At 41.2% G+C, this 25,504-nt stretch overlaps 5 protein-coding genes and 1 pseudogene across 6 annotated transcripts; 3 read left to right on the top strand and 3 right to left on the bottom strand.

Moving 5' to 3' along the window:
* LOC130690938 (glutamate receptor ionotropic, delta-1-like) lies at positions 1-3,428 on the bottom strand. 2 transcript variants are annotated; one of them, XM_057513811.2, is made up of 11 exons: positions 2,958-3,428; positions 2,274-2,874; positions 2,052-2,160; positions 1,868-1,971; positions 1,670-1,757; positions 1,442-1,600; positions 1,175-1,352; positions 889-1,109; positions 657-779; positions 442-593; positions 1-361 (listed from the first exon to the last, which is right to left on the bottom strand). In XM_057513811.2, exons 3-11 carry the CDS (start codon positions 2,157-2,159, stop codon positions 112-114), a joined length of 1,383 nt encoding a protein of 460 aa, XP_057369794.1. In that variant the 5' UTR covers position 2,160; positions 2,274-2,874; positions 2,958-3,428; the 3' UTR covers positions 1-111. The 2 variants fall into 2 exon arrangements, with proteins under 2 accessions (XP_057369794.1, XP_059350920.1); XM_059494937.1 differs by having other exon boundaries at positions 2,052-2,563; positions 2,669-2,874.
* Positions 3,429-3,607: 179 nt separating this feature from the next.
* LOC130690941 (papilin-like) lies at positions 3,608-7,080 on the top strand. Its single transcript, XM_059495193.1, has 9 exons — positions 3,608-3,768; positions 3,825-4,106; positions 4,195-4,455; positions 4,530-4,739; positions 4,805-5,042; positions 5,393-5,468; positions 6,075-6,180; positions 6,236-6,469; positions 6,571-7,080. Exons 1-9 carry the CDS (start codon positions 3,702-3,704, stop codon positions 6,771-6,773), a joined length of 1,677 nt encoding a protein of 558 aa, XP_059351176.1. The 5' UTR covers positions 3,608-3,701; the 3' UTR covers positions 6,774-7,080.
* A 752-nt stretch (positions 7,081-7,832) lies between these two features.
* On the top strand, positions 7,833-8,765 carry LOC130690944 (BPTI/Kunitz domain-containing protein-like). The gene is made up of 3 exons (XM_057513824.1): positions 7,833-7,938; positions 7,994-8,227; positions 8,303-8,765. Exons 1-3 carry the CDS (start codon positions 7,872-7,874, stop codon positions 8,512-8,514), a joined length of 513 nt encoding a protein of 170 aa, XP_057369807.1. The 5' UTR covers positions 7,833-7,871; the 3' UTR covers positions 8,515-8,765.
* A 1,580-nt stretch (positions 8,766-10,345) lies between these two features.
* On the top strand, positions 10,346-16,200 carry LOC130690935 (papilin-like; annotated as a pseudogene).
* A 2,529-nt stretch (positions 16,201-18,729) lies between these two features.
* Positions 18,730-20,656, bottom strand: LOC130691086 (glutamate receptor ionotropic, delta-1-like). Its single transcript, XM_057513990.2, has 8 exons — positions 20,514-20,656; positions 20,341-20,434; positions 20,058-20,216; positions 19,770-19,959; positions 19,474-19,691; positions 19,286-19,408; positions 19,075-19,226; positions 18,730-19,017 (listed from the first exon to the last, which is right to left on the bottom strand). The coding sequence occupies exons 1-8, from the start codon at positions 20,654-20,656 to the stop codon at positions 18,774-18,776; spliced, it is 1,323 nt and encodes a 440-aa protein (XP_057369973.1). The 3' UTR covers positions 18,730-18,773.
* A 1,043-nt stretch (positions 20,657-21,699) lies between these two features.
* Positions 21,700-23,642, bottom strand: LOC130691085 (glutamate receptor 1-like). The gene is made up of 8 exons (XM_057513989.2): positions 23,605-23,642; positions 23,383-23,467; positions 23,161-23,322; positions 22,875-23,070; positions 22,590-22,807; positions 22,344-22,466; positions 22,136-22,284; positions 21,700-22,067 (listed from the first exon to the last, which is right to left on the bottom strand). The coding sequence occupies exons 1-8, from the start codon at positions 23,640-23,642 to the stop codon at positions 21,821-21,823; spliced, it is 1,218 nt and encodes a 405-aa protein (XP_057369972.1). The 3' UTR covers positions 21,700-21,820.
* Positions 23,643-25,504: the final 1,862 nt, after the last annotated feature.

The following is a 25,504-nucleotide window of genomic DNA, read 5'->3' as shown; positions in this document are numbered from 1 at the left end:
ACATTGGGTATTTACGTATTAACTAACGGACGCAATTCGACGGATAAGGACATTATAACCACAAAGATATAGGCGTATAGCTTATGAAAAGAAGTTTGAAAACGTGACCGCTCAGCATTCGCCAGCCGCTGCCATCCGACGGATTCCGCAGGAAACAATTTTCTCGATAAAAATGGACAATATTGCCAATCCCAAACCAATACCGAAAATAAAAAAAACTCCGAGTAAATCATCTAAACGAATGGGCATTTTTTGAGTCGATATCGTTCGTGGTTTAGTTCTAGCGAAGCACTTCGGAGCCCGCGGTAAGGCGTTACGCATCCAGTAAGGAAACAGCCCGCTTTCCCATAGCTCCATCAAACTATGAACAAATGACACGTGTACCATAGACAAAAGCCATGTTTAATGCATCAAAAATGAAAGAAAGATGTTGAAACGTACGCTTTGTTGAATGCTGGAGTGTACTTGCTGTTCTTCTGCAGCGCTATCGAGAAGAAGGCAGACTGAAAGGGTAAAGGATCGGTCATTCGAAAACGACAAGCGCTATCCTTTTTGAATTGGTTGACGATAAAGAATTCGCAAAATGTTTGAACCTGTTGAACGATCAAGGTTTAGCGCATCATTAATAGCAATATCCCAACACCAAAGAAAGTTACCCAAGGATAGGCATAATGTCCAGTTGCTAAACGACGACTCAATTTCTCTTGGTCCGTCCATAAACTGTCCGGATGACGACGGGCATGATCGCCTATTGTCTTCAGAGCCCCTGTTTTGGCTGTCTGTCAGTTCGTTTCATTTTAATTTATTTTCAAACGGGAAATTTCAAAGCATCAGACAATCAAATATTAGGGAAGTTGTTGCATGATTTCACAATGCGCTGTTAATTACCAAGACGTACTGCGTAATCAGAGCTTCAGTACGCAGAAGAATGCCAACATCTGGGCTGGCGGCCAAATCTTCGAATGTATTGATAGGCGGTTTTGTTCGGGGAACTGTCAGGTACGAGATGACAGTGCTCGAGTAAACGTTCACCAAAACAGTGGCCATCAACACCCACACTCCCATAAGAACCCGAAGAGACATGAAACGGGTGACAGCAATATAAGCTCCTAATTTTGTAATAAATAAATGAAACCATCAAACAACAGGAAAACAAGAATGAGCTAATGCTTACCTTGATTGGTTATCAAGCTGAAAATGTGCATCGTGTAGTCGTTTGCGTACTCAAACGCAGTTTTTCGATGTTCTGATAAAACAGGTGTGCCATTGTCAGTAATTTTCACGTATAGGACTGAAATTAAAGTCATGAAGAGCACCATCGCGATCATGGCAATGACAATCAGTAGCCATACCTGTACCAACCACAATTGAACGCGGTTTAATCCATCAGCTAACTGGTTTTTAACATTAAAATCAACAATATAAGAAAGAGGAATTTTACCGTTGGTTGATAGGGATAAATGAAAGCAAAAATTCGCGATTCTTCTTCTGGTTGAGGGACGACCATCGAATAGGGTTCCGTCCAAATAAAATAAGTCAAATCCACTATTTGTTTTCGTTCCGGAGTGGCAACTACACCGTTGGAATAGACGTCCACTTTCTGCTCACGTGATACAGGTACAATTAAACCGGTTTATACATTTTCAATTTAAATAAGAGGCTACCTTACTTTACTAGACACAAGATGAATAGCCAAATCGAAATCGGACATTCCGCTTTGCTGGATGGTGCTTTGATTAAGCATCATGTACTTAATGCTGTTAATGTTTCCGTTGAACACAGGGAACATTAGCTTTAATGGTTGACGACTGGGGCACTATCTCTAATTGATTTGGATGCCATTAAATCAGCTATAAAAACAACTCACGTAAAATTGAGTTTCTTAGTCATCCACGTTTGCCATAATGGGCCAGTTCCGGTGTACGAGTAGTTTCCATCGGGACGAAAAATCACCGTCGAGTACGGCGGATTCTTTCAACGTTTCCGCAAAGGCCACACAATAAAAAAAATTTTATTATATAATACGTAGCAGTGACTGTCGTTTAACTTACGTGAAAGAGGACAAATGTTAAACGATCGCCATTAAATCCGTAGGTTGGGCCAGATAACTCGCACATTCCGGCCCATAATAAAATCATTAGGATGACTAATAGCAACATCCTGGATATTCGTACGAGGTCAGCAACGAAAATGTATGTTCACAATCCACACGAATCAGACAACCTATGTTCAACTAATGTTATCTAACATCTGATGGTCTGTTATTGGTTCACCTGGCTTTTATAGTTTTTCGTAGAGCAGTCCCTGTCCAAAACGAAGCGAAGATTTGCTGGAATCTATTTCAAGTTCGTTGTCGAAATGTTCAATCGAAATGACGTACAGTGGTCAGCGAAGAAATGGAAAATGTCTTCACTTTGACATGATAAGATTCACCGGCGTGGAGTTGTGAGTTGCGTACGTCAACCGTCTCTCGTTATCCAAGAGCTGCAGCTATGCAACAACATCGGAACTGGCCCTTCTTCTCAGTACGCGATATGGAACATGTAGCGGCCATAGTTGACATCTGTCAAACAAAGCTATTCAAATAATGTCGCACAACTGCCAATAATGCAGAACGCATCCGGAATCCATAACGATGAATGCCTTAAGGAAAAGTTGTCAAGGTAACCTTGTGTTATCAATGTCAGATGTAGTCGGAACTTCAATTTTGATATAACGATCTGATGGTTTCTTTTTTTTTCAGTGAATGTAGATAATGAAATAGAACACATAGTTTTATGATGCACTGCTTGAGAAGAAACTGGTCTGCAAGACCTGTCTGAATTTCACAAGATTCAAGTCACCTTGCGTATGTCCCCGGAAACCACAGGTAGGCTACAAAAGATGATGTGTTCGTCGGGCTCAATATTGTCAATAATATATTTTGAATTGGTACCCATAATAAATTGAATTCCTACCTCCATTGTAATATCTTTTAGATAAAAGGCAGTTATCGTAAGGCACTCTTGAAGTTGATTGTTATTCCTACACGTCACATCGCATACAGAACAGGTAAGCAAAGCTTTTTGGCCATTACGTCATTTCTGTTAATGATGGGTCGTAAAGTAATCCTTCCTCTCAAATTTTCTTTTTTCTCAAATCTTTCGAGAGGGGGAAGAGTACGGATTTTCCGTTTGCACGTGTGTCATCTCGTCGGCTTTCACCCTTACCTTGGATTTCCCAAGGTAAAGGAAGAGTCACTAAGTGAACAAACACGTTTTCTTTTCTTACCTAACCAAGCGGCGAATCGTGGTTCATTTGTTTTTCGATTCACTTGAAAGCGTCGGTAGGTTACGCTCAGAGACAGCTCTGTGGAGTCCATTGAGATGATTGACTGGGCTAATTGTAACAAACAACTCCAGTTAACTACTTTTTTTTTTGTGTAAAACTTGTTTGAATTTTTCTTGCTTTATAACGACATTTGAACATTTCCATGGTGGTTAGAGAAGAAGAGAAAATGGACCACTCCGCCGCCGTGAGGAAGAAACGAGTTTTTATATTCAAACAACGGTATTTTGAGTAGCAAGAACTTCAGAAAGTGGTCGGTGGCCCAGTCGAGTGGAACCATCAACAGCTAGTAAAACAAAACAGCGATTAGTATATTTAGTTTTAGAGTGTTCTTCCTTATACAACTCTAATCTCTGGGCTACCATTTTGAGATTATGTGGCAGACATCAGTTAAATGGATTTTCTTTTTCTGCATCATTTCAGCTGTTTCGGCCAAGCCACGTAAGTAAACAAAAGCATTAAACATGTCCCTCTAACTCATTACGTACGTGCTGTAGGGCCATCCGAGTCATCAGAAGAGAATTTTTTTGGCAATAACGGCGACGCTGTTAATCACGTTGATGGCCATGCCAACGACATTGTTAAGAACAACATCGATGTTTGTGTGCTGCCTCCCATCAGCCATTCGCTATATCAACGACGTTGCAGTGGATTTATTCCGCGATGGTATTACGACAACATAACGGGCGTTTGTAAGAAATTCTTCTGGGAGGGCTGCTGGAGCACTGGCAATTTGTTCCGAAATGAATTCGCTTGTCTGTCTAGATGCAACAGACGAGGTACGACGCTTGTCACAGTTTTTTAACTTTAATCGCAATTTGGATAAAGAACAACACGTTCTTTGCCTTGCATCGGGAAATCGTGCAGGATTGCAGAAATTAATCAGCGAAAGCGACCAGTCAGCTCCGTGTTTGCAACCGAAAGCTGTTGGCAATTGTCTCGCCTCGATTTTGAGCTTTTTTTTCGATACACAAACTGGGAAATGCACGTCTTTCGTGTATTCGGGTTGCGGTGGCAATGCCAACAACTTCCGAACGTACCATCAGTGTGATTTCAAATGCAATCGGCTGGAGCAAGCACCACTCACGCTACCACAGTTAGCCAACAGTACCATCGCTACCGCTCCAGGTATATTGACAATCCCAATATTTGATGGCTGATGGGGACATTTATTTTGAATTTTCTCTTTTTAACGTTGGCAGAGAAAGCCGTTCAGCTGACGAAGCGAGAGAAATGTAACTTACCTCCTGTTCAACCGGGTACTGCAAGTTGTTTGGCTTTCGTTCCGTCTTGGACTTTCAATTCGACTGTTGGCCAATGCCAGAGTTACGTGTACGAAGGCTGCGGTCGAACGGCTAACCTGTTCAACTCGCTGGACGAATGCGACACAGCTTGTGGTCCTGAACCCATAGGTAAAAAGATAGTACAATTGTGTGTCTTTTACCATTGACTGATGGATCTTCTATTTATGAATCAGTTCAAACGAGCAATTTGCCTTTGTGTTTACAACCGAAAGTCGTTGGGCATTGTCGGGGAGCCTTCCCAATGTTCTTTTATGACGCCACGACAGAGAAATGCACGCGGTTCATTTACGGCGGATGTAAAGGCAATGACAATCGATTCGTTACGGAACATGCATGTAAACTGGCATGCCCGGGCTCGAACGATTTAGAAGTTTCAGATCAGCTTTCTGCCGAATCGCAAGAGACGTATAAGTAAAACTATCATGCAGCAATTCATTTCAACCTTACCCGTTTCACAAGTTTAGTTCCTTTGGGTTGACGTTGTATCTCGATATTCAGTATGTTTGTTTGTTCGTTTTATTCAAACAGCAGTGGAAAGTTTCAGCTAGTCATTCCGCGTTCCCATTTGTACTGGAGATGCCAATGGCTAGCTGAAAAGTTAAAATGATCAGTAAAATTGTACCAATTGTACTAACCAAACCAAACCCTTTTTTCCCTCACACATCCTTTGTATTTTGAATGAGAAATTGAATTATATATGCAGACTGACTGTTGCTCACCTTGAATCACACAAAAGAGAGCACTTACTTCCCTAAATGTAGATCATCAAGCAGTTTGCATATTGTGGAATGGTACAAGGTGAGCAACCCCGCCCAACGAACTCCCGAGGTTCAGCTGGTACCTTAACGCCTGGCACGGAGACAGCGCTAAGGTAAAAGTATTTCCGCTATTGGTTTTTATGTGGCAAACCAGACTGCCCGCGTGATTAGATTATGCATGACAATAAAACCCCTTCCGTGTCTATCAATGCTTTTTACCTAAAAGTCCCTGGCGTTATTACATTCTCGAAATTAATTTTCCTTGTTCAAAAATTTCCATTATTTTAAAGAAAACCAAAATCATTGCCATTGACGGTGTAAACCGATTTGCCACAAGCATGATCTGCCGCAGAACATGGAAAGCATAGCGAGCGATTAGTTAATCATTTAGGTTGAAAATCAAATGATATTTACCCTCGTTGGGATTACACAATGATACTCGTTGCTAGGCATCCGTGGCATAATTATGCACGTATACAATGCAAAAAAACAGAAAATTGCCAAGGGAATGTGTTTATCCTCGCTGATTGAGAACTTGTTTGCAACAAGGGCGGTGCCGCTAAGTATCCCTATAAGTGGATGAGCTTTTCTGTTCAGCCGACACAAAGCAACAGAAGGTAGATAAAAAACTCAACAATCACAAGCATTTATTGTTTATTTAATTAACACTTATGTGTTTCAACAGGTTAATTTGAAACATTCTCAATATTCATTAAACACGATCATGTTGAGTCAGACCGGTAAACTTGTGCTTCTCTTCTGCGTGATGGCCGTTGGAGCTATGCCTTTCGGTAGGTGGTCAATCATTACATTTAAAATCTAGATATTAGCTCTATACTGGAACAGATCAATCAACTGCTGGAGAAACGTACGTTCACGTGCGGCAAACGAGGGAAGACACGTGCAGCTTACCGCCGGTTGAACCTTCCAACAAGGAATGCTACAAGGATATTCCATCCTGGACATTTGATTCAGCCAAGGGAATATGTGTACGTTTTCGGTATGGAGGTTGCGGAGGAACTACCAATTTGTATCAATCGTTGGCTGAATGTAACTCCATCTGTGGTGACAACAAACCAGGTAAGACAAATTGCTTCATTTGATTGTACTGCCCACCATTTAATCCAACAACTGGGATATGAAATGTTGGAATTGGAATAACGTGTGCTTATTTTGCACAGTCCCAATTGTCTCTCCTTCTGTGTGTTTGCAACAAATGAACGCCGGATCTTGTTTTGCGGCCATTCCGAGTTTCTACTACGACACACGACGTAAACAATGCATGCCGTTTAGCTACGGTGGTTGTGGTGGCAGTGAAAACAGATTTGAATCAGAATTGGACTGCATACAACTTTGCTCTTCCGCCGATTTCGGTAGTGTTTAGTGAATGATATAAGAACGTCACTTTCTGTGTTGTAACAAAATGGCAAACGGTTGGGATTTCCCCTGAATCCAACACGTGGCTATTACAATAAAAGTACAACACAGCCGACAGAAACAAGGATGTTTGAAGCGGAGCTGCACTTCCATGCGTTATACACATTTATTGTTATACAGACACAGCACAATGGCATGTTGTGAATACGGTGAAGGGTAATCGCTTTTTACAAAGAAGAGTTTTAAAATAGTGTACAACAGATCGTTAAACCAAATTCTACCAATACAAAATACATCATAACGTGCAAACCCAACCATTTCGTGACGTACTGATACGGAAAACAAACAAAACGCTTATCCTCTAAATGTAGACCATCAAACAGTTTGCATATTGTGCAATGGTACAAGGTGAGCAACATCGCCCAACGGACACCCGAGGTGCAAGTGATAACGTGACCTTAACACCTGGCATTGAGGCAAGCGCTCACTAAATAGCCTGCAAAGCACGTAAAAGTGTTTCCGCTACTGGTTTATACGTAGCAAACCAAACTCCTCGGGTTATTAGATTATGCATGACAATAAAACCCTTTCCGTGTCTATCAATCATTTACGTAAAAGTCCCTGGCGTTGTTACATTCTCCAAATTAATTTTCTTTGTTCCCTCATTTTCATTTTTTTGAAAAAAAAGAGAAAATGATTGCGATTGATCGTGTAAGCCGATTTGCCATAAGCACGATCTTCCGCAGGAAGTGGAAAGCATTGCGAGTGGTTAGTTAATCATCTAGGTTGAAAATCAAATGATATTTTACCCTCGTGATTTTGCAGTGATACCCTTTGCCTTAGGCGTCCATGACATAATTATGAACGTGTACAGAGCAACGAAACAGAAAAGGGCCAAGGGAATGTGTCTATCCGTGCTGATTGAAAACTTGTTTGCAACAAGGACGGTATCGCTAAATACTTCTATAAGTTGATAAGTTTTTCTGCTCAGTCGAAACAAAGCAACAGAAGGTAGATCATAAACTGAACCACCACAAGCATTTATTTAATTAACATTTATGTGATTCAGCAGGTTAAGTCGAAACATTTTCATTAAAACACCACCATGTTGAGGCAGTGCGGTAAACTTGTGCTTCTCTTCTGCGCGATGGCCGTTGGAGCTATGCCTCAAGGTAGGTGGTCAATCATTGCAGTTAAAATTTCAATATTAGTTCTACATTGAACCAGGCCAAACAACTACTGGAGGAACGAACGCTGTTGCGCAGCTAACGAAGCAGCAAAGGTGCAGTTTGCCTCCGGTTGAACCTTCCAACATTAGTTGCTTTGCGTTTATTCCATCCTGGACATTTAATTCAGCCACTGGAGTCTGCGATAGTTTTGTGTATGGAGGTTGCGGAGGAACGGCCAATCTATTTGAAACGTTGGCTCAATGCAACGCGATCTGTGGTCCCGAACCCACAGGTAAAACAAATTGTTTCATTTTTTGTACTACCCATCATTTAATCCGTGAACGTGCGTGTGTTTTACTTCATACAGGCCCAGTGATCACTGCTACCGTGTGTTTGCAACAAAAGGTGGTCGGACCTTGTCGTGCGTCCATTCCGAGTTTCTTCTTCGACTTTACAACTAGACTATGCACGCCTTTTAACTACGGGGGATGTAATGGCAATGATAACAGATTTGCATCAGAACGTGCCTGCAGACTAGCTTGCTCTCGCTCGGATTTCGATTCGGAAGAGAACCACTAAGACTTGATCAAACACAATCAAGCAGCCTGAACTCCCATTTAAAACACTAGGACAAAGATGAGATGTAGGGACCGAGACCCATAACCGATACCATTAGCATAGCCATCGATTGTCCCAACAATGCAGAACTCCTAGCCTTTGGCAAACATTTTCCTACAACAAAGATTAATTATTCTTCTTACATTGCTCTTCATTTAACTCCTACCTATTTTTATTTGGTGTAATATGTAAATAAAAGGCATCGCCCTGCATGTTTGGTCATTTGTCAACAACTATTAGGCGTAACGCGTTTAATGGGCACAGCACGCACATGGGTGGGAGTGTTTTGAATGACGCAAGAACATTACTTCCTGTGTTATTGTAAACAAAATGGCAAAGAGTTGGGATTTTCCCAGAATCCAACACGTCGCTATTATTACAAAAATATAACATAGCCGACAGTAACAAGGATGTTTGAAGCGGGACTGCGCTTCCATGCGTCACACAGGTTTCTTGTTATATAGACACAGTACAATGCCGGTATTGCGAATGCGGTCAAGGGTAATCGCTTTCCAATTCACTGACAAAAGAGTTTTAAATAGTGTACAACGGATCGTTAAACCAGTTTCTAACAACAGCGTAAAGCCAGGAAAATTGAGTCACGACGAGAAAACCCGACCATTTTGTGACGTAATGACACGGAAAACAAACAAAGCCGAACGTGTCCATTGCACGTATTTGATACTCTTCAAGCGTAGCTATTATTTACTGTTATACATGCTTAGTAGAAGGATCAAGAAATGATACAGTGGCACCTCAACATCGCCGTCCTTCTGGGGTTTTCCCACTTATAAGACATTGAACGAAGTTAAGCATTTCTTGTTGTCCTTCAACCTGATTGCTCATACCACGTCTACGATATGATTGCGTCACACACAAATTCAATGATGGAATATCAAGTACGACACTAGACGGTTTAGCTTTTTCATCAAATTGTGTTAATGTCAGAAGGAAAAGGAAAGCAGCGTTGATTCTATGACGACGTGTTAGCCGGAGAGAAACTTTCTGCTTACATCGATGCCGGGATTGGTCAAACACTGAACGAGAGGTTAAGTGGAAATTCTTGTTTTGTTTTTCCTCGCAAACCGTGTATAGCCTGCTAACTTGTGGTGTGCATGGATTGGTGAATAATGAATTTCGACATCGTACAAACTTTCATCGTCAATTCCTTTTTCGATGACTAGTCCCCACCGACTTTTCCCTTTTTTCTTCTTCTAAATTTAATACCATTAAATAACGTGACTGCGTTTCTGACCTGTACTCCAGCGTGTTGTTTAATCACGAATCAATGTAAATGATTACGTAGATGTCATTGCTTACCTTAGCTGTGTAAATTTATTTGCGCAGTCGTACATATTGATCCATTTGCGCAATTTCTGGATATGGGAAATGGACGATGACGTGAAGAATACGTCAAGTGCTTAACACGAGATGACATTCAAAAAAAGGATGACGAAAGATTTGTGATGGCTAGCACAGCTAAAGAAAAACCCATCAGAAAAGCTTGACGTCAACACGTGCTGCATTTTTGTTTTAGCACAACGCGTGTTTGTACTCTGCGTAGTGCTTATACACACATCAATCAAAAGCGTGTCACGCTATTTCATTTAGCCTCCTTGTGGAACCTCCTCCTTCTCGTTTTTGCCTCGTGGGCTCTTTCTGTTTGTTGTTGTTATTGACTGTTTTAAAGCTGGGAAATTTCCAAGGCGAATGGCAGCGTGCTGTTGCAGCGTTCTGCACGCGGTTGATTTCAGCTGCCGGCAGTATAAAAGCGGGCGGGACTCGGTTTTGTTATTCAGTCAAACACAACTAGCCAACAGAAGAATACGTCTGCAGTACTCGTACAAATTTTTTGAAAGGCATTTAGTAGCAGCAGTTACAAGTTGATCTTCAGGATCCAAAGTTCAGCAGAAAATGTTGGGGAAAATCGTTTTCCTGTTCTGCGTGACAGCCACCGCCTTCGCCATTCCTCGTAAGTGAACCACTGCCAATTATTTTTAAGTTAAATAGATTATTTGCTCTTGTATTCTACGGTTTTCGTGTCGATTTTGGACGTATTTTTGGTCGTTGATTATTGACGAGTTAGGAACGTAATCTGCTTCGACTTTGCTCATTATTTCTATCAAGTTTTTTGTATTTTGTGAGGAAAGGGTAACAGGGTTTGAATTACACTAGCCATGATAGAACCGGAAACTCTGTCCGGGTATCATCAGAGTATATAGCCCAAAGGGCAGTCAGCGACGTTTTAATGGTTGTATCGGCCATAAGGCGTATTAAATTACGTGCATCTTTCTGGAGCCATATAAAAACAAAATGGCTATGCCATCGCGTGATAAAAGACGTATTCGTATGGGGCGTGTGTAGATGAATAATTTAGACTTGTCTGCATGCCAACAGGTCCTGGTGTTAAAGGCGGTACAGAAGAAGTCAAGGCTGATGTTGACATTTGCTCGTTACCGCCCGTCAACCCGAGCCCGATAGCCTGCAGTGGCATCATTCCCCGCTGGACTTATAACGCCAAGACGGAAGCTTGTGAGAAATTCACATACGGCGGATGCTTCGGCACCGAAAATTTGTTCAAGAATGAATTTGCTTGTCTGTCCAAATGCAACAAACAAGGTAATTGAAATTAAGAATACATAAGAAATGCAGGCTGTTGCAACAACAACACCAAAAAATGCGTTTATTCTTTGAAGGATTGGAGAAGAAAATCAGCGAAAGTGACCCGACTTCTCCGTGCATGCAAAAGAAAGCCACAGGCAATTGTCGTGCATTTATACCGAGTTTCTTTTTTGACACGCAAACTGGAGAATGCACGTCGTTCACGTACACTGGTTGCGGTGGCAACGACAACAATTTCAGCTCGGCAGATGAATGCGACCTGAAATGCAACGGTTTGCAAGGACCTGTCAAACCACCCACAGATGTTGCCCCTCTTGTCGATCCACCTGCTTCCGATGCAGGTCATTATCAATTCATCAGCTAACGAAAATACTCTGGCCAATTTTGATTACCTCATTATATTATTTATATGGCAGTTGCTGACAAAACTCCCGAACTGACACGACAAGAGAAATGCAGTTTACCTCCAGTGACCCCAAGTCCCTTCAGTTGCCTGGCTTTCATTCCGTAAGATCTTTGTAGATAATTCCCCTTCATTTTGGAATTGCATATTCATTTCTCTTTGAATTTCAGCTCGTGGACATTCAACTCGACGGCCAACGAGTGCCAAAGCTACGTGTATGGAGGTTGCGGCAAAACGGCCAACCTCTTCAATTCTCAGGACGAATGCAACACAGCATGCGGCCCTGATCCCGCAGGTAAAACCAATCTTTTCAGTTCATTACTTGCTGGTTAATATGCATGTTGGCATAAATGTAAAAAAGCTTATTTGTTTTATCGTCACGCTGTGTATATTGTACCGAATTGATGAGCATGCTTTTTTTCCCGCTTGGGTCTGTTCTTGTCCTTTTGTTTTTAGAATTGGCAAAGATCGAAATCATTGACGCCTGAAGTGGTGAGTTTGCCGTTGTTATTGTACCTTCCTCAATACCGGAATGATCCGTCCAGAAACGATTGCTGTTGAGAAAGCACATCGAAATAATATATCTCGAATATCGTATCCACCTTAAATGGAATGTTGCATGAACGTCCATACACTCATCCCTTCTTATTCCCAAGTCTTCAGCTCTATCCTCTTCTATTTTTATTGAAATTTTGGCATGAAAACTCGTTGCTTGTTTTTAGAAATACACGGCATTCTATAGGTTGCTTAATTGATCAGCTGTTGCATGGACGTCTTTTCGCTTTTACATGGGGATTCTAAGAAATGAATAATAAGGTCAATATTCTCCTATTAGTGACGTTGCCAATAGAGACAAGAGAACTGATGAAACAAGATAGCAAATGCAGTTTACCTCCCGTTCATCCGAGCCCCTTCGCTTGTCTGGCTGCCATTCCATCGTGGACTTTTAATTCAACCGTAGGAAAGTGCCAAAGCTACTTGTACGGTGGTTGCGGTAAGACAGCCAACCTGTTCACGTCAGAGAGCGATTGCAACGCAGCTTGCGGTCCTAAACCTAGTAAGACATTTCATACAATTGGCAAAGGTGATGTACTTACGAAAGGTTTTCTGAATTTAAGAAATCCTCCAACCTCGGCGGGATATTTGCACTTTACCTGTCGTCAAGGGCCCATGTTTTGCTACTTGGAAACGATACGCTTTCGTTAAGGAAAAGAATAGATGTGAATTATTTTATTTCGGAGGTTGCCAGGGAAATCACAATAACTTCAAAACGGCTGACGAGTGTTACAAGGTTTGCGGTGGTGATGAGCCCAGTACAAGTAAGACGCAACGAATTGCTGTGTGTTTGGTCCTAACTTAAAGTGATGATTGTTTTCTTTTAATTATAGCACCTGAGTGCGCAGAAGTGGGCTGTCCAGTCTCAAACAAGCGATTCATCGACCGAGGCTGCCGACCAGAATACAGAGGGAAAGCGTGTTGTCCAACAAGATTTATCTGTCGTAAGTGACTCACATCCTTTTGTTTTTTAATATTCTACCCACTTTTAATTTAAAAAACAAATGTTGACCAACAGCCGAGGAGAAATCAGCTGAAGGAGTTTGCCGTTACCGCGATGTCTCCTACCTCATAGGTCAAGAGATTTCTCAAATCCACGACGATGATGCATGCAAAACAGGTTGCACCTGTGTGGCCAGTGATAAGCAGTAAGTTTTCCTTTCTTTTTCTATCAAACTTTCACGTCGCATGCTATTCAGTTAACCAAACATAATTTCGCAGTCAGGGAGGTGCCACAATCAAATGCAGCAGGATTTTTTGCGACGTGCCTTTCCCACCACAAGAAGAAGGTTGCGTACTCGTTACGCCACCAGGTGCTTGTTGCCCGTCTTATAAATGCCGTAAGTCAAATATCATAAAATATGACATTTTGATTTTTATTTAAACATTCCCTCCTTATAGCTGAGAAGCTGCCAGATGGACAAGTGCAGAAGGAAGACACTTGCCTCTTCAATGGGAAAGAATATCTCAAAGGCCAATCAATTCCTTCCGGTCATCCTTGCAAATGGTGCACCTGTGTCGATGGATTCACTGGTAAGGCAACAACTGAAATGCAATGACATTCCACAAATGTTTATACTCTGCATTACAAACATAAATAAGGTTTGGACGGTCCAGGATGCCGAGATGCCCATTGCGTCATTGAGAACCGCATCGGCTGTGTTCCAGTTTACGCGTCCGGAGCGTGTTGTCCAATCAGCTACAAATGCCGTAAGCACTCTTTTAAAGGATTAAGTAATACCCTTACGATGGAATTCATTCTCATTGTGATTTCAGTCAGCGCAGCAGAGGTGAACCAAAACAAGACGAGGATTATTCAAATTCAAGCCGAGGCTGGTAAGCAGGGCGTGAGCACGTTACCGATGAATCTCGGCAGAGCGAGAGATGCTGAACCGAAAGTGAAAGCCGAAGATTGCCTTCTGCCCAAAATGATCGGACCGTGTAAAATGTCTAGACCGTCCTTTTATTACGACACAGAAAGAGGCGATTGCCTTCCATTCATTTACGGAGGATGCAGAGTAAAGACCTCATTATGGAGCCTTTCATTCTATGAATCAAATGTTAACATTCATTCCTTTTATAGGGAAATGGGAATCGTTTCGAAACGCGTGAAACTTGTTTGGAGACTTGCAAGCCATCTGGGACGCGGATCATTCGCATCGAATCCCAAACTGGGCATCAAGGTGTCACTACGTTGCCCATGAATCTTGGAGCCGATTCTTCCAGAATCATCAGCGTTCAACCTGAGCCCGGCAAACAAGGTGTTTCTACTCTGCCCATCGCTTTATCACGAAGCAAAGCTGTTCCATCAACAAGGCCCGATGTTTGCATCCAGCCGAAGAAAACGGGACCTTGTCGTGGATTAGAAACCAATTACTTTTTCGATGTGACAAAGGAGAAGTGCGTGGCGTTTAACTACGGTGGTTGTGAGGTGAATTTAATCAGACCTTTTTTATTTTCATATTGTAGACTAACGTTTTGAATGCACAGGGCAATGAAAATCGTTTCGAAACGTTGGAAAAATGTCGTGAAATCTGTGGCGAAGCCGTAACTCCCGTAGCTAAAACTGGCGAATCAGCTGTTGAAGGTAAACATTGCTTTTCTTGATTAAACTCACCTGTGATAAAGGTATGCAAGTTATGCGGAATGTTTGATAGATAAATCGGCCCGCTGCAATTTACCTGCTGACGTCGGCATGTGCAGAGGTTTTACGCAGAAATTCTTCTACGACAGCGCCGACAAGGAATGCAAACCGTTTACGTTCGGCGGTTGTCTGGGCAACGCCAACAATTTCGACAGCCAACAGGAATGCCTTGCAGCTTGTGCCCCACCTGTTTTCGAAGGTAAAAGCTGAACATTATTAACGTTTCAATTTCATCTCATCTTTTTCATTTTCAGGCAAAGCTAGAGCTCGTGCTCGTGCCCGAGCTCGCGCTAGGATAGACATTAATGAGGAAGAAACCGAACCCATTGCGACAAGTAAATTGAATTAGCATTTGTTTAAATGTCGAAATCTTTGTAATGAATCGTCTTATTTCCGATGTATTAGATGTCGTTGATATTTCATCGGAGCCTGTTTGCAAGTTGGGCAATCTTACCCTGAAAATTGGTGAACGTTTGTCGGATTCAGAAACGCCTTGCGATGAATGTATTTGCTCTACTCCGCCGGAACTGACGTGCATCACGCAATCCTGCCCAGCCCCACCTACGAACCCTTCAGCCGTGTGCTGGCCACAGTTTGTTCCCGGCCAGTGCTGTCCAAATTATGGCTGCGTGTCGGCCAACCCACCGTCCATCAACGTCTGTGACGTATGTCAATTGTCTTTTTTAATTGCTTCGTAACGTAACGGAACTGATTTATATTTCTGGAACAGGATGTCAAGTGCAAGGATGACGAACATTGCGAAATTCAGAGCCAAGAAAGTGTAGATGGAAGTTGGATGCCACCCATCGGCGTCTGTTTGAAAAACGCAATGTTAGCAGACTCTGCGATTGGTGGGTCTACCTTTTAATTTAGTCCATAAAGAAGACCGTGTTATATTCCGTGAAAATGTTTAGCTACTCTAGATTCACCAGATGTCAAGTGCAGCAGTGAAGCATGTGCACCACCTCCCATGATCGGATCAGCCATTTGCAAGCCAGTGACTGTTGCTGGCCAATGTTGTCCGTCTTACACTTGCGTGTCAGCTAATCCGCCATCAATCAACGTTTGCGAGGTAAGAGATCCTTTCGTTTTGAATTGAAATTTCATAGTTATTGTTTATTATTGAAACGTATAGGACGTTATTTGCGAGCCGGAAGAAGAACATTGTGAAGTGCAGGCTCAAGAGAGCGAAGACGGAAGTTGGTTGCCACCGATCGGCGTCTGCATTAGAGATTCCACTTCCATCCCGCTGTAGAACAGTGGATCTTGACAGAGCCAATGGCTGTTGACCTGCAAACATGGGGAACCAGTATGCCATTTCATGATCTGAAATCTTTTGAAAATGTTATGTTTGTTGTTAAAGTTGTTGTCATCCTATATTGTTTTAGAAAACTGAGCAATAAATAACCGTTATTTCATTTTACGCTAATTACGGAGCAATATTTTTCGAATTCCAAGTCACTCACAGTGTTAGTACAGGATCGTGATAATAACCTGTATATTACGACCAATCCGCATAATTACGACCCATCCGCATAACGACAAGCCCATACGTCCCATAGACTACGGTACACCTGATTGATTGTTTTTGTGGCTAAAAATACTTTCCAATCATTTTATTAGTTTAACTATGATTGAACTTTATGAATAAAATAGTAAATTTCATTATTTCCTTCATTTTAATCGGTTTTTGTGAGAAATGGTAATTTAGAACGAGAAATACGTAAAAGGTATGGACGCACCAGGCGTACCCTCTCGCTCGAATCTTTGATAAGAAAATCAGCTAGCGACTGCAAAATACATATTTCGAACTACAAAACTTTCAATTCAAAGCGAAAATGAATGCTTCAATGGAGAAACTTTCTGGAACAAAAAAGCAATTCCTCCACGTGAAAGCGGTCGTCGACTGTAGTAGGTCATCAGCTCCACCAGCTTTGGCCAACTCCAGTTCCATTTTCAACCAGACCGGTCCGGTAATTTCAGTTCCTTCCGGCCAGCATGTCTCAGCCACGGTGATGACTGGATTTAGATATCGAGGTTTTCGTAACACATCCATTACTCCGGCCATTCCCGAAGACAAAAACATCCGGCCCTTGTTGAAGAAACAAGAGAAAGGTCAATCTCGGCCAGCTTGGAATGCGTCGACGAAAGTAACACCGGAAAAACCAGTCGTAACCAAGACCTCAAGGACTGGAACGAAACCAACGGAAAATGTGAAGCTGGAACCGTTCAAAGCCAGACCGGTACCACCCAGCCATTTCAAGCCTTTCCAACCAATCTTGCCCAGTAAGAAGAACAACGAGAAACCGGAAGAAAAAGAAGCACCCAGTGAAACTCCGCTCAGCTCTACATCGGAAGCAGGGAGAGACGTATTCTTTTCGATTGATGAGACAGACGTATCCTTGCCGACGGAAGTAGAGAGAGACGTGTTCTTATCCATTGGAGAAGAGACTGACGTATTCTTACCGACGGAAAAAGAGACTGACAAAGTCTTACCGACGGACGAAGATACAGACGTATTCTTACCAACGGAAAAAGAGACGGACAAAGCCTTACCAACGGAAGCAGGGACTGACCAAGTCTTACCAACGGAAGCAGAGACTGACAAAGTCGTACCGAAGGAAGACGAAGTCGAGCCACCTGCCAATCCTGGTCTGATAAGCCGCGTGTGGCACTCGGTAATTGACCCGATTTTTCACCCAACAAACCCAGAGGAAGAGAAGAAGAACGAAACAGAGCAAGAGCCAAAGGCTGAAAAGCCGGAGGTTCCTGAGCATCCGGCAGTAGTCGACCCGATTTTGCCTCCGGAGACACAAAAGTCGGAAGGAGAGGAATCAGTCGATGACGCGGGAGATTCAAAAGATTCGGTGAAAAACGAGGAAGTGCCTGAGCATGGAGCCGCTGGATCTCAAGGATTGAATAAGGAACATCACAGGAGGGCATATTCTGACAGTTATCTGTTGCACAAGCGGTCGGATGCGGAAGAAGAGGCATGTGCCTGTCCTGGATTATTCCAACTTGTTATAGAGGAAGGTGACAAACATCCTGAAATGGATGAGGAACCATCCAACGAACAGGTGGACCATAATCCAAGTGACGTAGCAGATCCCTTTGAGACCCCAACCACCGACACTGGCAAAGAAGCATCGCATTGAAAAGAAAAACCAAAATTTACCGGAATTTTTACCACCGATTTTTGTGTCTAACGTAACAGAAATGTGAGTTTTCACTTTGATCTGATTTGTTTGACATTTGCAGGTATGTAAATACAATGCATTAAAAAAAAAACAATTCGTTCTTGTTATTTTATTGGGAATCATAGACAACAGGTATGTAGAATTTTAAAAGATAATTCCAGCGTAGAAGTTTATCTGCTAAGAGGTTAATAATTGGCAAAATGGAATTCACGCCGATTATCTTAGAGTATATTTTGCTAGATTTTTAGTTATAATATGGGTGGGACTTGCCTTTCCCTATTTTCCACCACAGATTATCATTTTCCTTCTCACGAATTTTTAGGGAAAAAGGGGTACGATGAACGCAATTTATATTTTAAGGCCAGTGATGGGAAACTGTTCACATTTTTTCATTTAATTATTCGGACTGCTATCTACATGTGAAACACATCATCTGTATAGGAACAAAAAACACGATTCAATATTTTTGCGTCTGGGTTACTCATCACGATTGCTGACTTGCGTGAGTAAAGAATTAAGTTGCCATGGTAACGTGATGTGTATCCGGAAAAAAAGGAATAGCCCAAAAGTATCACGAATTTAGCGCGACATTGTTGGGAGTTTGCGATTGATGTGTTGCTATGGTGACTGCGTGTATTTTTCGCCTCTTATGTAAACAGTTACAAGTTAAAGTGTAATATTTTAATCGTAATCAGGTTGTCTGAAGAATGCCACAAGAAAAGGGCTTCTTAAGTTCAAGAAAAATAAGGCCTCGATCGACTCATCTCGAAATGCACCTGATATTGGTGAGATTTCGCAGTTAACCAACCATCATCATGCGGCCATTTCTAAAGTGAATCACGTTTTCCATGACGAAAGCTAATATTGCCAGGCCCATACCAATGGCAAAAATGAAAAATGCGCTCATCAGATCCTTCAATTGGATGGGAACTTGTCGAGTTAAATTTGCGCGTGGGTTTATTTTAGCGAAGCATTTTGGTGCTCGTGGAATGTCGTTTGTGACCCAAAAGGTAATTTGCCCGCTTTCCCAGAGCAACATCAAGCTAAACAGGATAAAGAGAATCATCTTTATGTTAAATCATTGACTGTTAAAGACATACGCGTCGTTAAATGCTCGTGCAAACTTGCTGTTCTTTTGGAGAACGATGGAGAAAAAGGCCGTTTGAAAAGGCACTGGATCCGACATCTCAAAGCGGCAGGTTCCATCTTTTTGAAATTGGCCGGCAATGAAAAATTTGCAAAACGATACAATCTGCAATAGAACTAATGACATTAGAAGTTTTGTTTGTCGGGGACAGTGGCACAGCTTACCCATGGATAAGCATAACTTCCTTTTGCTAATAATTTGTCAATTTCCGTCTGATCTGTCAGCAAACGTCCGGGATCATTTCGAGTTCTGTCACCGAGAATCTTGAAAGTGCCAGATTTTGCTTCCTGCAATACATTTATAACCACTCAGTTCTTGGATCAGATGATTTCAATCATTTTTTTTAAATTACCAATATCTGTTGGCCTATAACAACGTCCTTCTTGATAATGAGTTCAACGTCTTTGCTGATGGCTAAATCTTCGAACGTGTTGATGGAAGGTTTTATTTTTGGTACAGTCAGGTACGAAACTATGGTGCCCGAATAACTGTTGACCAATACAGTGGCGATGAGCAGCCAAACACCCACAAGAATTCGGAACGAAAGGCGTGTCGCATTCACGTTTCCTCCTGTTGAAAACATGTCACCAATAATTAGAGTTTATATGCTTTGATTTAGGGCTTAGAAATGATCTGGGAGGATGGTACCTTGATTGGTTACGATGTTCAAAACATAGATAAAGTAAGAACCGGCATAAAAGGACAATGTCATGGTTTGTGTTTGCCCCGACTCTCGTCGATGTCCAGCAACGTTGTTGTCCATTTTCAGGGAAAACTTTGAAAAGAAACTCATGAAACCCACGACGGCAAACATCGTTATCAAAATCAGTAGCCACACCTTTGAAAAATAAAACAACAAATTGAATTATCTTTTGTTTAACAACGATAAATCACCTTTTATGCCCTGTGTATTGAAATGTGCTGTAATCGACTCACTAGTGATTGAAAGGGCCGGACAAATGCAAAGAGCCGAGGCTCTTCTCCTGGTCTAGGTACCACCATCGCGTACGGCTCCGTCCAAATGAAGTACGAGAAATCGACTTTTTTCTTCCTTTCTGGAGTGGCAGTCAGTCCGTTGACGAATGCATCGACTTCCTGAAGAAAAGAAAATGTTTTTAAGTCTTTGTCGTTTTGATTCACTAGCAAAACACCGGGAGAGTAGCTACTAAAAGTCAATATTCAACTGAGTCCAAAAGCAGCATGGTTTTGGCATACTTACCTTCTCGGCTATTAGACGAAGGCCGAACTCGATATTTGACGCCCCGTATTTTTCGATAGTCGTTTGATTGAGAACAACGTAGCGGTAGGAGAAACTGACGGGATAAAGATAACTTATTAAGACTTTATGGATTGATTTTCATTGGCGTAATTCATCAATAAAACGACACTTACGTAAAGTTCAGCTTTTTAGCAAGCCACCTTTGCCACGTTGGTCCGGTGCCTTTGTGGGAGTAGTTCCCGTCAGGTCTTAACGTTAGAACGTCGTAGGGGGGATTCTTTAATTGTTCAGAAAAGGCAAACGTTTTAATTGCCATTCTTTTAAAACGTCATTTAAAGCGTTATAGAACCATTGCTGGTGAACTCACGTGAAAAACTGCAAACGTTAAATGAGCACCGTTCAATTCTGGATAACGTTTAGACGCTGCCGCCCATGAATTCCCTGTTATTAACAAAATAAACAACCGGCCCCACATAACGCCTAACGCTGAAATTAGTTTTCTAATAGAATAACAATAAATATCGTTCGATTTTATGGACAGCTGATAAATGCTATCGCCCCTAAGCGTATGGGCCGTTCAAGTAAAACGAGGGCTTTCCTACCGAGCCTTAAAGTTTACCAACAATGTTGAACACGATAGCTTTCCACGTTTCACGCTGACGACGACTAAGCGGCTATTAGTAAATCTTTGACCATCTCACTGAATTTATAGGACGATAAACTTTTTTATTTGCCATCGATGAAGTTCTGGTACTTACATGTTCAACATTGTTTGCCTGTGTGTATGTTGTGATAGGTGACAGTTGTATATCCACGTGTGTACATTTTCAATTGCTTGCGGCTGCCTAGCAAAGTTCTTCGAGTTACCACCTCTCGTCTCACCATAATTGCTCACCGAATAATTAAGAGGCGAATCAAATATGCGAATCTGTGCGACGGGTAGTCTACCAAATAGCCAAGAGCTTCTTGGGTTTTACGTTACAACTAATTCGACCATCATCATTTATTTACTTATACACGTCAAGTGTTACAGCGCGTTGTACGCAGTTTCCGTATAGTCAATAGTATATAGGCTAATGTAGTGAGTTACTTAGCAAAACGGCCCAGTGGCCCAAACAATAGTGGCGTCATTTATCTATAATGTATATACCCGACATAATATACCATTTGGGCAATTCTATTATTACTTTACGATTGCGCTCGGATCAGTCAAAGGTCCCTGCTTGTTTTGAGAAAGGACCTCAGTCATTATGAATGAGGACAGCGTTGACAGCATATCCTCAACAGCGTCGAGCTTTAAACATAAACAAAATCTTCTTTTTTATAGCATCAATTTCATTGATAGTCCCATTCCTCCAACAGTGCATGGGCTGTGCATTTATTAAGTCCAGAGTAACATATTCCGAAACATATCTGTGAAACAGCAATTACCGTTTACCGATGCCAGTAAACGGGCCTTCTACATTTATAGTTGAAACTTCTATTTAATATTCATAGCCATCCGTCGATTTTTGAAGAAAATTATTTTCTCCACAAGAAAGACAATTGTGGCCAGGCCAATGCCAACTCCCAAAATCAAGAAAGCACCCATCAGATCAATTAATCGAATGGGAACTTGGCCGGTTAAATTTGCCCGTGGCTTTTCTTTGGCGAAACATTGTGGTGCTCGTGGATTCTCATCGTTCGACCAACGACGAGGAAGTCCAGTTTCCCATATTTCTACCAAACTACCAAAAGAGCAAAAGATTAAGTGTTATTTAAGAAAAAAATACAGTATGCTTATGGAAGAGCGTACACATCGTTAAAAATGGATGTCAACTTGCTGCCTTTCTGGAAAGCCATAGACCAAAATCCGGTCAGAGACAGAGGCTTAGTCATTTGAAAATGACACTTGCCGTCTTTTCTGAATCGATCACCAACGAAGAATTTAGCGAAGGCTTGCAACTAAAAAAATGCGATAGGATTAAACACTTTATGACTAGCTATATAACGAATACATTTACATATGGGTATGCGTAGCGTCCCTTTATAAGGCGCGCGTTGATTTTCCCAGGGTCAGTAAATAACCGATCCGGCTCTCTTCGAGCTTGATCTCCCAAAATTTTAAGAACGCCTGACTCAGCCTCCTAGGAATCCAACAATTACGACAGTAGGAATGTTTTCGATAACTGTGATGGTTTATCGCAACATGAAAAGAGAGCGTGCGAAGCCACACAATTGGAACACGGATGTTGGAAAGTTGGGCTTACAAGTATCTTTTGGCCGATATCTGTGTCTACTTTCAGGATGAGGCCAACAGCTGGACTGGCCGCCAGATCTTCGAAAGTCTGGATTGATGGTTTCATTTTGGGTACTGTCAAGTAGGAAACAACTGTGCTTGAATAACTGTTGACTAAGACCATGGCAACCAAAAGCCAAGTCCCAACAAGGATTTGGAAGGAGAAGCGGCGAACCGCAATGCTAGTTCCTATGATAAATCGTTTAAGTAATAGAATGTGACTGCAGAATTTTCTGCAAAACAATTAGCGGTCTACCTTGATTAGTCATAATGTTAATGACATACATGGAGTAGATACCAGGCCATTGCCAAAAAGCTGCCGTCCTCTCTTCCCTTCTGTTCTGAGCAATTGGATTCAGGAAATCGTTTACAAATAGCCAAACGTATGATCCGGAGAACAGACTCATCACGACCACCATGATAACCATAGTGATTACGATTAGAAGCCATACCTTGATTATAGCCGATTAAGAATAAATGTAGAGTAATATGGATTTTGTACTTACAGTGAATACAATAACGCTAAAAAATAAATTTTATACCGCTGGTTCAAATGGCCAAATGAAAGCGAAGAGTCGAGACTCTTCTTCAGGACGGGGCACTACCATAACGTACGAATCAGACCAACCGAAAAAGGAAGTAAAGTCCATTATTTTCTTCCTCTCTGGAGTGGCAATAAAAACTACTGCAAATCCATCCACTTCCTGGATTTCAACATTTACAAATATTCGTTAACGTCGTGGAATTCGTTTATGTTTTCTAACCTTATTTTGTATGAGATGAAATGCATGATTGGTTGGATTTCCGTATTTCGCGCTGATCGTATGGTTAAGTGGTCGATAGGAAAGCCTATTGCCATAACACACAATTATTTTCTAAACATAGCGAACAAAAGATTTTATATTGTGTTTTAGTAATAACTATGTAAAGGAAGACTTGGTTATCTACAGTATATCGCCACAGATGTTTATCAAAGTGAGACGTACGTAAAATTAAGTCTTTTGGCAAACCAGTTCATTTCCATTGCATAACTACCGGTAAATGTGAAATTGCCATCAGGTGTGAAGGTCACTATATATCCGGGAGGTGCCTTTTTTCAGTTAGTTGAAAAGGCAACAATGCCACAATATGTTGTAGATTAATTAAGAAAACATCCCAATATTATATGAAATAAAATATAATTTTAATGTGATTGTCTTACGTGGAACAATGCAAATGTTAACGTATTTCCATTCAGTCCGGTTCTATAAGCTAATGATTCTGTCGCCCAATAAAGATTGAACGATAAGAATAAAATAGCCATTAAATGAAAGGATAACATTCTGTTGAATTGAGTGATTTATTTGTGATGGAATGCGTACGATATTCTCCTTGACTTCGACATTGGATATTGCCGCCCTGGGTTTTTATGTGAATTCGTACTCTGCTTTCGATTCATCCGAAGTGGCTTCGCGCAGTCTCCCTAAGGTATGAAGAAGCGAAGAAGTAGAATGTGCCCAAAATTTTACCCGCATATGCTATTATTCCCCCATCTTTCATTCAATGACTATACGATAATGGTCATAGGGAAGGTAAGTAATGATTCATGTAAAGTTTTACGAAAATATGTTTACAGGACAACCAAAAGATGAAAAAATCGGAAGAGTTAACATTTCGTGGAAAAACTGCCACATGGCTATCGTGAATTAGTTGAGTTTTTGTGTTACCCTTTGGAAAAATTTTGTCAATACAACGGAATAAGATAACAGCCTAACTACATTAGTTGCCTGTATTGGACATTGTGAAGTTTCCCAGGAAACAGAAGATGGTTTGTCAGTAACTATACGTCCGATTGGCCTGGGGAATTACCAGCAATTAAATTTTTTCAAACCTAAACATAGCAATACGCCGCTAGGTTTAGATTGAAAATTGAATCACCAAAAGCTGAACCAAGATGTTTAAAATCAAGTTTATTTTTACTTGGGAGTTATAGTTTTGTTTGTTTATTGGGAAATGCAATGAATATTTGACACTATGCTAGCGCGCCAGTACGCTACAGCGCTAGCGCGATGTAGCAGAAATATTCGGTGTATTTCTACAATGGTTGATTTAATGAAAAAAATTGAATTTTGTCGGAATCAGCATTCAATTTTGGATATATCCTGTGATATTTAACCAATTCCTGTAAGTACCGGTTTTTGCAGAAAAAAAAATTAAGCCCGACTAAATATATAAACCCGACTTTCTTATTTTTTGCACGAATACTCGGTGTAACTCGAAAACGGAAAACTTGACAAGAAAACAAATGGCTTTTTCTGAATCGGCGTTAAATTTTGATTTTACTGTGTGACTTTCATCGAATTCCAAGAGATGTCATTTTTGACCGATTTTGACAAAAGTGGTAAGGCTATATAGCCTTTGCACTTTTTCGTTTTTGGCTAAATTTTTAATTTCGCCTAAAATACATAATTTCGATTTAGAATTGAGTGCTTAGAATGGATATGAAATTTATTATACAATTGGCCTTATAGTTTTTGAGTTAAACCTAAAAAACACAAAAATAAGAAAAGTCGGGCTTATTTAGTCGGGCTTAAAAACATTTTCTGCAAAAACTTACACTCATCAGAATTGGTTGAATATCACAGGACATACGTAAAATTGAATGCTGATTCCAGGAATATTTCTATTTTTTCATCAAGTCAATCGTTTTTTGAAATACACCGCATATTTGACACAATGCTAGCGCGCCAGTACGCTATATCGCTAACGCGAGGCAGCAGAAGTATTCGGTAGATTTCCAAAACGGTTGACTTCATGAAAAAAACAAAAATTTTATGGGAATCAGCATTCAAGTTTGAGTATATCCTGTAATATCCGACCAATTCCGATGAGTGCCCGTTTTTGCAG

This window comes from Daphnia carinata, chromosome 1, assembly GCF_022539665.2.
Source record: "Daphnia carinata strain CSIRO-1 chromosome 1, CSIRO_AGI_Dcar_HiC_V3, whole genome shotgun sequence".
NCBI classification, from domain to species: Eukaryota; Metazoa; Arthropoda; class Branchiopoda; order Diplostraca; family Daphniidae; genus Daphnia; species Daphnia carinata.
The sequence above is the reverse complement of the archived record's forward strand: the minus strand, read 5'-3'. Positions and strand labels throughout refer to the sequence as shown.

Excerpts from the sequence above, each read along its gene's own strand:
- LOC130690938 (XM_057513811.2), bottom strand. The coding sequence starts at position 2,159 with ATGTTGCTATTAGTCATCCTAATGATTTTATTATGGGCCGGAATGTGC. Across the intron at positions 1,972-2,051 it reads TAACATTTGTCCTCTTTCAC|AATCCGCCGTACTCGACGGT; the intron begins GTAAGTTAAACG and ends AAACGTTGAAAG. Across the intron at positions 780-888 it reads TGATTACGCAGTACGTCTTG|ACAGCCAAAACAGGGGCTCT; the intron begins GTAATTAACAGC and ends ACGAACTGACAG.
- LOC130690941 (XM_059495193.1), top strand. The coding sequence starts at position 3,702 with ATGTGGCAGACATCAGTTAAATGGATTTTCTTTTTCTGCATCATTTCA. Across the intron at positions 4,456-4,529 it reads TACCATCGCTACCGCTCCAG|AGAAAGCCGTTCAGCTGACG; the intron begins GTATATTGACAA and ends TAACGTTGGCAG. Across the intron at positions 6,470-6,570 it reads CTGTGGTGACAACAAACCAG|TCCCAATTGTCTCTCCTTCT; the intron begins GTAAGACAAATT and ends TATTTTGCACAG.
- LOC130690944 (XM_057513824.1), top strand. The coding sequence starts at position 7,872 with ATGTTGAGGCAGTGCGGTAAACTTGTGCTTCTCTTCTGCGCGATGGCC. Across the intron at positions 7,939-7,993 it reads CGTTGGAGCTATGCCTCAAG|GCCAAACAACTACTGGAGGA; the intron begins GTAGGTGGTCAA and ends ACATTGAACCAG. Across the intron at positions 8,228-8,302 it reads CTGTGGTCCCGAACCCACAG|GCCCAGTGATCACTGCTACC; the intron begins GTAAAACAAATT and ends TACTTCATACAG.
- LOC130691086 (XM_057513990.2), bottom strand. The coding sequence starts at position 20,656 with ATGGCAATTAAAACGTTTGCCTTTTCTGAACAATTAAAGAATCCCCCC. Across the intron at positions 19,960-20,057 it reads TCCGGCCCTTTCAATCACTA|GTGTGGCTACTGATTTTGAT; the intron begins GTGAGTCGATTA and ends TATTTTTCAAAG. Across the intron at positions 19,227-19,285 it reads GAAGTTATGCTTATCCATGG|ATTGTATCGTTTTGCAAATT; the intron begins GTAAGCTGTGCC and ends GTTCTATTGCAG.
- LOC130691085 (XM_057513989.2), bottom strand. The coding sequence starts at position 23,642 with ATGGAAATGAACTGGTTTGCCAAAAGACTTAATTTTAC. Across the intron at positions 23,468-23,604 it reads GCCAAAAGACTTAATTTTAC|GCTTTCCTATCGACCACTTA; the intron begins GTACGTCTCACT and ends TTATGGCAATAG. Across the intron at positions 22,068-22,135 it reads ACATCCATTTTTAACGATGT|TTTGGTAGAAATATGGGAAA; the intron begins GTACGCTCTTCC and ends CTCTTTTGGTAG.